General features: G+C 36.2%; 1 protein-coding gene across 1 annotated transcript in view; it reads left to right on the top strand.

Annotated features, from left to right (window-relative positions):
- The first annotated feature begins 782 nt into the window (after window positions 1-782).
- notch2 (notch receptor 2) overlaps window positions 783-11,345 on the top strand; it is a 78,735-nt gene continuing 68,172 nt past the window's right edge. The window contains exon 1 of the mRNA XM_028443467.1: window positions 783-1,188. Within this exon, the coding sequence (XP_028299268.1) occupies window positions 1,116-1,188 (73 nt within the window). The 5' untranslated portion in view covers window positions 783-1,115. The remainder of the gene's footprint in view (window positions 1,189-11,345) is intronic.

Below are 11,345 nucleotides of genomic sequence, written 5' to 3'. Positions count from 1 at the left end.
AAAAGAAAAAAGAAGCAAAAATTGTCTCCAATTGTTCAAAAAATGACCCCAAGGTTGAGAACCTCTGCCTTAAACCATGCAGGTTATTATGCAAATAAAATGACTGACAGCATTTTGATTCAATTAATTCACTCAGCAGAAATCAACGATTGGATGAACTGTCACATATTTAATGTCACTCCATTCATTGCTGTTGGGAAGTTGTTGGATCAACAAAAAGCCACTTTTCACCGACCATTTACCGACTAAAGTCACTTTTAAAGCTCACCTGCACACTCACACTTTGCTTTAGTGCGTCTTTAAAGGGGTTTTGGGTTCAAAATCAGATGTATTACGAAGGCGCTGGATGTCTATGAGTTTTAAAACCTATTAAAAAAAGGTTTTGTACGTATGTTTATTTAAGACACACTGCAAAGGCACATTATTGAATGGGTTAACTTTGAGTCATAGCAGCTCCGAGACTGAGCAGTAGAAAAATGAGAAAAAAAATTCCTCCGCTGCAGCGACACACACACACACACACACACACACACACACACACACACACACACACACACACACACACACACACACACACACACACACACACACACACACACACACGCACACACTTTAACTTCTGCTTTTAGGGTTAGAGTTTGGGATGTGTGCAAAAAAATCAAAAAAATAAATTAAAAAAAATCCACATCTCGTCGTGTGATTTTTTTTTCTTCTTGTAAAAAACTATACAGGTGTTTAATTTCAAAGAGTAATTTAAAGTTTAAGCACGTTTCGACTGACAGATAGATGATCTGTGACTTGAGCGGAAGGATACGTGTCTCAGGGCAGGGAGCGCAGCGGTCGCGGTGCGTTCAGAGGTGGAGAGAGTTTTTCAGCGCGCGGTGCGACAAACGGAGAGGTTTCCTCCATCTTTTGTTCACTTTTAGTTACAACATGTATTAGAAGAGCCTAACATAGATTGGAGATGCTGTAATCTTGTCCATTCTATCGGTTAAACGCTTGGGTTCAGTGCGGCTCTTCTGTGACAGACTGTTTTTTTAAAAAAAGAAGTTCCCCGTCCAGAGGAGGCTGCTCTACTTCGGGCTTGGAGACCTTATGTGGATTTTACAGAAAATATGGAGCTCAAACCCGGTCTGTTCTCGGGAAAACTGGTAGCCTTTGTCGTCTCTTTCGTCCAGCTCTCTTTGGGTAAGTTTTTAAACTTTGGCTGAAGTTGTGTGTTTGTTTTTGATGTATTTGGACGCGCTTTGTGGCGTGCTTACTACATCTGCGGGACGTGAAGGGGCCACACAGCATCTCTCCACACCCTGACTGACTGACTGACTGGACTCTGGTGTAAACGGAGATTGAAGGTTGATATTAGCAGTTTTATCAGTGTAAATTAATACCTGTTTAACCCCCACACAGCTGCAGTGGAAGCTTGTGAGCTGAGGGCTGCACCACTGCCCAGATGTTAAACAATAAATGGAAAATGAACATTGCCTAAACTTCAGTCAGTGTCTTAAGATATGGAATTGTTTGTTTTTTTTCTGGTTTTTTTTTGTGTGAATGATTTGTCCAAAATTTTATATTTATTTACATCAGTTGTAAAAACAGCTAAATCTATTTTGGCATGATCTACAGTTAATGTACCATATTGTCATAATAGTCTGGCTTTTCTCCCACAAATACCTTATTTAGCTAAAAAAGGATCTATCATTAAAGAGATTTGGGAGATATTTCTAAGAAACATCTGTAATTGGTAGAATGGGATTATATTTGGTTTGTCTACTACTGCAACATCAACAAATGTGGTACTTTTCACATCTCAACCTAACAATATAAACTAGTTTAGCTTTTGCTCTTTAGCTTTAACTTTTGTAAATACATAATATTCATATGAACCCACTGTGTAGTTCTGGAACAATTACACATTTAATAACTCATTCATTTATTCATTCATTTACATGTTTCAGAGGTGGGAGAAATGCCGATTTACAATATATCGCGATTTATTTATTTATTTTTTTGGTTAACGATATCAAAAGGTAATATTTCTCCCCCAATTTTTTTGTATACCATGTCTACATATATATGGTCATAGTTTAACACTATCCATTTGGTGTTGAAACAAATCTCAGACCGACTGACTTGCTTGTGATGTGCCTTGATTTTTGGAACTTAAGTCATATATTGTTTCCACAAGTGTATGTTTGACTTTTGGTTTTTGGATGAAGTAAATAAGGAAATTTAAATCGTGAACTTAACAAATCAGAATCGCAATACAAATTGATTCGGCATCCCAGTATTGAGATTAGAATGTAATCGTATCGTCTAGGGATGTCCCGATCCAATATTGATATCGGATATTGGTCTGATATCAGCCAGAAAATGAATATTATATTTTATCAGACTGCATCTAAAATCTCCATTATATATTATATTATATTATTCAATTGTAGAATACTGTAGATATTATGTTGCAGGTTAAAATGTATGTAACCAATTGGTTAATAATAATTGGGTCAGTTTTTCTCACACCTACTGTTGCTGTCCGTTGTTCTCTGAGTAACATCACTTGATCAAGGCTTTTCTAACATTCCACACTACAAAATAAGTAATAAAAGTACGAAGTGTCTATTCATATGGAAACGTATCCATGGACACTGGGACACTGGTACCACTCAGCCACTAAGCACCTGACTTAAGAATTCTCCATTCCGCTGCCGTTGGGTGCGCGTTATGCTTTTGTCATAAATATTTTTTTTAGTTTAACATATTTAACACGATAAATTCCACCTTAAACATACATATACGAAAAATATTAACATTTTAGATTATTTCCTGGTTTAGGACTAAAATGAAAGGGTTAGCGGGGTAGCTAAAAATAAATACAAGCTAAAATAAAACTGACGATGCTTGAAGTCACGTGGTGCACCTATCGCGTCACTTAAAATGGCCAATGAGGGGCGCTCCATACGCATAGAGGGGGAGTCAAATGATACATTTCTGTATGATTAGCCACGGCCATAAAAGTAGGTATGATTTGTGCTGATATCGTATCGGGTTGAAATCGGTATTGACATTAATTTGTTCCCTTGTACTGTGTGATATGTTATTTTCATTGTAATGATCTCGGGGGTGGGTGCTTATAAGCTCTTGCTTCGGCCCACTCCTTTTGAGCAGAACTTTAACTGCTCAAATAAACTAAACATCGCTCTTGACAAATGAGCAGGGCTGCAATATCGGTATCGTATCCGAAGTGGAAAAGGTTGTATCGGGACATTTCTAGTATCGTCCCACCTCTATCATGTTTGCATGTTTTGTCCTTGCATGGTTTTAGGCCAATCACATTCACTGTCATCATCACTGGGCATGATGCACTCTAAACAGACTCACAGTCCATCTATCACAGGTTTATAATGCACTTTCACTACGTTTTTCAATAAAAATATAAACAATTTTCACGCTAGGTGAGTTTTCCTTGTCAAAAACAGTGAGAATATAAAATAGGCTCTTGGTTTCATTATGCAACAGTGCTGCTTCCTCTACATCACTGCGCTGTTAAAAATATTATAAATATTACAATTGTATGCATAAAATACAGCATTGGAAAAGGAATGGCTAATATGTACATTTTACAAGTCAAGATTTGACAGTATAACAATTCAACACCACTGGAATGACTGAAAGTCACACAATAAGTTGATTGTAGTTTGCAGTGCGTATGGCACAGGGGAAGAAGCTGTTGGTGAGTTGGGTGGTGTGTGACTTTAAAGGCAACAGGTGATGGGCACTCATGTTTTATCAAAGAAAGACAGTATAAAAATAAAACAAGCTTATTCATCTATTTTGCTGAAGTCCTAAATTGTATCCAAAATCTTGATTAGAGCATATTCAGATCCTAAGATATACAAAATAAACTTGCCAAGAACTTGTGTTTTTCCCAAAAGTTAAGTGTGTATTAGTCAAACTGTATTATAAATAATAATAGTATTAGTTTCGGCAGCTGCTATTGCAGCGAAACAATTACTATTTTCTTGCTAGAACCCTAGCAGGGCCCATCATTTTGCAAATACAAAATAACTTCCTGCACTGCAGGAAGTTATACTATCGCCAGTGTATTAGGCATTTAATAACTACCTTTGTATCCAAGGTAATTGTTGAAATACTGCTTAGATTTGGACATTAAACAGTCCTGTAACATGGCAACAGGCATAACAGGAAGAAGTGATCAATTTGATCAATGATTTCAATAAACAATGGAGCTCACTATACAAAAGGCAACAACGTACAGTAATAAATCAGTCATTGGAATAACTGTCAAGCTTTAAACAATAACACCTTTAAGGGCTTCAGTATACCAGTCTTTAGTAATCAATTAATTTATCAATTTTCTAATGAATTGATTGATTAATCATAAAGAGAAATCACACGTTTTGCGGTCTTTATGCTTCTTGTACTTTTTACACAAAAAAACATGTAAGCATTGAACGAAATAAACTCACACGACCTTTTAACGAGACATTACTTGAATAAAGGCCTAATAAGCAACTTTGCTTAAACAACCACAACTACAGTGTTTCACTAAATAGTGCATTTTAATCATAATTGAGGTAAAACTAAGTTCAACAATAAACAATAACATATATAACTACATATATTTTTGTATTTAACTTAAAATGTAATACAAAACTAATTACATTTTACAACAAATACAACTTCTTTAAATATGAAGCAAATATGAAAACTGCATAGTGCCATTATATTGTTCAGTGTGTAATGATCAAACACTTTAGGTCACTGCTTTTTTATTTTATTTTAAGGTAAACTTTTGATTTCAGGCCTCACAGAAAAAGAAAATGAGTCCGGAATATCTAAATACTAGGAGTGGTTAACGAGCCCAATTCCCCGATTCGATTCGATTACGATTATTGAACTCTCGATTCGATTACGAACCGATTTTTCATTATTAATGATTATTGATTCAGTTATTGATCTTCCATTTAACATCCTTTTAGTAACAGTTCACAGAACCTACAATATTGTATACTAGTGTAATTGAAATATCCAAATTAGGAGGACTCGTCTGGGTTGTATTACACTTTTAAAGATATAAATAATCATTCTTTGGTAATTTAAGAATCAATTCATAATCGTCAATATACAATTGCTAATAATCAAGTATTGATGTTTTTTTCACCACCCCTACTAAATACAGTAATGTATTTATAAACACAAAGTAGCTGAGTATCGGCCTGTCTTATTTTTCAGTTCATCTTCACACAGACAAGTGCACACGCACACGCACACACACGCACACCGATAACTCACATTTTTTTTCTTTTCTCACTTACGCACTTTCATACCTTTTAGCTTTTAATTAGCTCGCTGAATTGCGCTGCATTTGCTAACATCAGGTGAAGCATCAGGCTAACTCAATGTTGTTATGCTTCGACCCAGTGGAATTATTGCTTGAAAGCTTTGTGTTGCACAGGTTGCATATAACTTTGTCTTTTTTAAGTATTTACTCAGCTTGTATTCAACAGTGAGCATGTGAGTGCAGAAATGTGCCGCATATTCGGAAGATCCCTAACAATAATGATTAATTATAATAATTAAAATTTTGCCTGATTTGATTTACGATTCAGTTAAATTCCTTACAATTCCATTTGTTTTATTAAATTTGGTTAAGGATATTTCAGTCACTGTACCAATTTTACTTGAACATGGAAGGGATTATCAGACAACTAGTGCTATACATAGTAGGCTTTACACCGATCTGATTGGCTATATCGGATCGACCGATATTCTGCATTTTATGCAATTAATGTGATCGACTGTAATGTCTTAATTCCCCTATTCGATCATTGACGTCATTGTCGTGATGAAACTTTCTGTAGATGCTCCCATTGCATTGTTTTATCATCTCATTTCCACCGAAGAGTTTTCTACTCTACGTGACAGCTTTATTTCACTTTGATTTGTGCTCAAAGGTGAAAACCTATGAGCAAACGGCGAAAAAACTTGTACATTTTCAGTTCACATACTTCTTCCATTAGTGTAATAAAGGATACTGAACTAACTACAATTGCTATATATATATAATATATATTTTTATACAGTGCGTGGACAGTGAATACAACAGATATTTTGTGAATAAAACATGCATCAAAATACATTAATAATCAATTTAGAATCGAATCGAAGCCCCTTGAATCGTAATCGAATCAAATCGTGAGGTGCCTAAAGATTCCCACCCCTAGTAGAAAGTAACTCCAACTTGGTGCAGTTTTAAATATTAATAACTTCATTACACACGGTAAAAAATCCATATTGAATAATCAACTTTAGGAGTTTATGAATCAATATAATTTCATTAAAAGGACAATTGATTAATTTTTTTTAACCCAGCCCTAATATAGATCATATATATCACACTTTTATGTAAAACTCATGGTGCTGCTGTTACTTTTATTCCATTACTCAAAATCAAACAAACAAAAAACAAGCAGTGCGCTGGCTTTTAACTAGAATGTGTACAGTTAACTGTGTATAGACCAACACCCTCAGTATTTAGTAACGTTAAAATAAAGCATGGTACTCAAGCTATTATGGGTATTTAACATTACATTTTAAAATCTCTTTAAAAAACAGTGACACAAACAGAAGGCTTGGCTAGACACGTGGCATATCTGTCTCTATATGTTTTTCCTGTGTCTGGTGATAACCTACAGAGTACAGGTACAGGTTGGTTTGGCAATGCACAGCAGGCCTTATTTCATGAATGAGTTATTGTGCATTTTGGGCGCCAGTGATTAAGATGGTGGTAGCTCTGAGGCACAAAATCTGTGATATTGACGAGTTCACGAGGTATATTGAAACGTGTGTGTGTGCAGTGTGTGTGGAGTGTGTGCAGCTCCACTTTTTTTTTTTTCTCACGTTTCCATAGAGCATTGGTGCCTTGTTAACTGTTGTGACGTGACAAAAAAAGTTAGACAATGTAAAAGAGCCGCAGGCAGTGCAAGAAGAAGCATAGGATTGTTGTTGGTGTTTGACATTCCTGCCTCTCCCTCTGGCCAGTCTCACACTCTCTTGTTTGCTCACTCGTGAGTTTTGATTGTTATTTTTGTGTTTTTTTGTGATATCAGCATGAATCATACATAATTTTATTATTATTATTATTATTTTTTTATTAAAAAAAAAATAATTACCGTACTTATTTTGTCATGTGGAATGTTAGAAAAGGCTTGATCAAGTGATGTTACTCAAACAGAGAACAATAGTCAGCAACAGTAGGTACGTATGAGAAAAACTGACCCATTTTATTATTAATTATTATTAATGTTACAGTATTCTATAATTGAATAAAATGAATAAAAAATGAATTGCAAAAAAATAATAATAAGTAATAATAATTCAATAAAAAAAAAAATCGGAAATTTGAATTTGATGTCCAATATTCATTTTCAGGCTGATATCGGATCAATATCCGATATCAGATCGGGACATCCCTATGTATCAAAAGTGTCAAACTCAAGGCCCGGGGGCCAAATCCGGCCCTTTAGACCATCCATTTCGGCCCACAGGAGAAAGTAAAAAAGACAGAAAAGACATTAATTATTGTGTAAATGACCAAATCATTTAGTTGTTGATCTCTCAGCCCTCCTAAATACACTAATTCAATACAACTCTACAATGTATGGAGGATCGCAATTTTCTTATGCTTTTATCACATGACCACAGTCATTTTAAGTCTCAAATTGTTAAAAGGACTCTATTTTCTTGAAATTATTTCTCACAATTTCCCAAAATTAAATTTGAAAGAGTGATATCTGTCACTTATAATTTGGATATTGTTGGCATCTTACATACAAAACTTGGGGAAATTATTGTTGAAATTGCTCGTTTTCTCGCCTAAAATCTACGGCACACTTGAGCTCAAACTACTTTATATTTGGCCCCTGAACTAAAACGAGTTTGACACCCCTGTAAAATAACCATTTCCATATCTATGCAATGACCATACCAAGATAATCTAACTGTTAATACTATGTTTGCCTTCAGGATAAATGCAAAGCAATGAACTTGCAAGGACCGGTCCTTGCAAATGAAACAATATTCCGTGTAAAGATGACATTGGGTAGGGATTATGAGCATACACGCTGAGCCAGTTAGTTGAGTTCATTGACTGCTCAGTCATCAGTCAAGATAGTCTCCCTCAGCAGATCCTTAGTGTTCTCATTCTTCAGGAAACGTAGGCGTCATTGTTGCGGCACACGACTCAGCGCTGCCCCTACAGTGTAGGCATGCAGATGGATGCATATATTTGCTTTGTGCAAACGGTCGAGAGCTAACATAGTTGTTTGTATCTGTTTGCGTGTGTGGACTCAAACCAACAAAGGCCATCGATTGTGCCACCCATGGTTTTCTTGCATCTGACCCAAGCGGGAGCCTGGTGTGAAATGTGATTAATCTGCAGCGTCCCGCACCATGTGCTCTGAGGACAAAGATTGTTATTGACCAGCCCACAACCCTGCATTGTTTACTTACCAGATGTTCTACCCACAGCCATAAGGGCCTAAATACATCAATTCCTGACCTTTAGCCAATAGTCTCCTATCATACACTCACTGCAGTCGTGTATGCTATTGTGTTTACCGTAATGTTTAACCACATGTTGTATTTGCATTTGTTGATCAAAAGGATGATGTAGTATACAGCATGAGTAAGTTCATGAGTCATTGTGCAAAAGTAGGCTAATCTAAATGCCTGGCTCAGGTATGCACACTATTTCGATACTGCTTGGGCAGCCATGTTGGCTTGACCCTTGGTCACAAAGGGCTTCAGACTTTGCGGGGAAGGCAGTACAATAGCTTAAGAAAGTGTTGTCATTTTTCTACACATTCATGTCCTATGTGTTATAATTTTGAGACTTCTTGCGGCCACAAACAGTAGGCCAAAATGAGATAGAAGGAGGCTTCAGGCCCTTCATAAACCATATGTCCCGTTACTATGGGAGGCAGTGGTGTGGCGGCGAAGGTCATTGGGATTACAGAGCGTTGTGTCTGCACCGTTGAACAGGTTAGCAAATTAACAGGGAATTACTGTGGCCAGCATTCTTTGGCCTACGGAGCTCTGTGATTCTGGAGACAGGCAGGCTGAGCTCATAGAGTAACAAAAGAAAGAGGGATCAGCAGGTAGGAGAAAAAGAAAGAACCCTTGGTAAGGCTTTGGTGGAAAATGTATAAATAAAAGGTTTGCAGTTTTAAAGAACTCCTGTAATTAGTAACAATTCATCCAGTAGATGTAATCAATTTTATTTCAAAATTAAAAATCAAACTTTATCTAAGTGTGCACCGTTTAGAGCTATGGTTATAGAACATCAACATCTCTTCGTTTTGCCTGTTTACCTCTTTACCTGTTGCCTTTTAACACTGGTTAGGTTACGTAAAAGGTAACATGTTTTCCATGTGAATACTTATCGCATTTATCACATAATATCCTGATTTTTTTTTCTAAGTTGACCACTGTTAATTTTATTATGCGGTGTGTTTTATTTTTAGGTCTGATTCCTACTACATTCTCAGGACTCGTTGCACAATTTCCTGTCTTTTTAAGTTTTAAGTGAATTAAATTTAAACTTAATGGATCTCCTTGGGGCAAATAGTTTGTAGCCTACCAGTCAAGATGCAGAAGGAAAACAATGGGAACTTGTTTAAAAATGTGAGCTGACATTACGCAGTCAGGGCTATGGCTTTGTGGAATTAGAACAAACAAATTCAGCGAAACACAAGAATTAACGACTTGGATTTTTTACACAATATTTAAACTATAGAGATAATACCGTGATGTTAATTTGGTTCTGATAAAGTGTAGGAGACCTGAGTATTTCAAGTGGAAAAAGAGGGTTTTAAAGGGAAAGTGAATTTGAAAGTCGACATTTGAGGGAAAGTCCCCAAAAGGTTTTGTCTGGACTGCTCTGTGCCTGTCTGTCTCTTTCTCCACGCACACACATGCACACAGGGCCAGCCTGCCAGCCAGTGCTGTGTTCTTTTTACCAGTAACAGTTCGACTGGGACTCTCCCAAAACTTCACCACGTAAGACACCTGGGTGAAAAGAAGAATGTCCTAATCAGAACTGTTATTCCTAAAACTAAACCTATTTTTGTTTATTAAAGCAGGGCCTTCAATTTGCCGTTTCAAAATTTCCGTGTCACGTACACCTCATTTTCCGTTTTGTTTCCACTTCATAATTTTTAAACGGTTTAAGGGACTTCACCTGCCATTAAACTTCCGAAAATCGTGGCAAACATGCTTAATAGTTGGGGTGTAACAATTCGAATCAATATTCGTTGTTGCCGATCCAATTCATAGATGATATTGGTTCATTTAGAACAATTTGATTCAAAACGATTCAGTGACTTATTAGCCAAAATATTAATTCAACCAGTGTGACTGAAATTAATGCCCGACACTGGACAGTGCAGGTCAGCTTTCTTAGATTACATTTTCTTGTAAAGGGAATTGTCTATAAATGAATTATGGACATAAAAAACAAGTAAACAACATTTTTTCCAAATATATTTGAATAAAGTCCATCCAACAATTCAGTTTAACTTTACATCATGTTAACCTTTTCTGCTCTCATTTTTAATACTCAATATGTTTTCAATAAAAAAATACATATTAGGTTTACCTGACTCGTCTGCTTGTATTTTCAACTATATTAACGGTCCTGTATCATCTTATTTTTCACCCATCTCCATTTGTTCTAAGAACCTCAAAAACATAGTATTTGAGGTTTATTTTCCCAAACTCACCTGTTTTCCAGAGTTTTAGCTCCTGAAAAGTGACTTTTTGAGCAGTCTTAAAAATGGGCTGTTTTGGAGCCTACTTATGCATATTCATGAGTAGGCGTGTCTATAGACGCTGAGCTAGGCAGATCAGTGATCACCAAAGCGATTTTATTTTTCTATCCACACACTGTTATTGTTTTCAGCCAAAAAACTGCACATTACAGTAAATCACGTGGCTATTTAAGCGGCTATTGTGATTGTGAGTCCATCTCAGCGCTTCAGGCTGTTTTTATCACTGTGCACTGATCTGATGTTTATTAGTTTATTAATAAATGCAGGCTTACCACTAACACAAACGTAAATATGTCATTTGTATGAGGAAAAATTCGTTTTAATTGTCGGTTTCAGGTCGGGCTCTGATATAAATACCTAATGTCTGTCGGACCTGTAGGTTTCACTTTTGCTTTGTCGGGTTCTGGTCAAAGCTTGAATAAGATTATTATCATAAATTGTCTGTGTTTAAAAGAAAATCAGCACCACAAAATGCCAAAGCAAAATACAGTATTT

The sequence above is a fragment of the Gouania willdenowi genome, chromosome 4, assembly GCF_900634775.1.
Source record: "Gouania willdenowi chromosome 4, fGouWil2.1, whole genome shotgun sequence".
NCBI classification, from domain to species: Eukaryota; Metazoa; Chordata; class Actinopteri; order Blenniiformes; family Gobiesocidae; genus Gouania; species Gouania willdenowi.
Note: the sequence above shows the minus strand (reverse complement) of the source record. Positions and strands in the feature narration are given on the sequence as shown.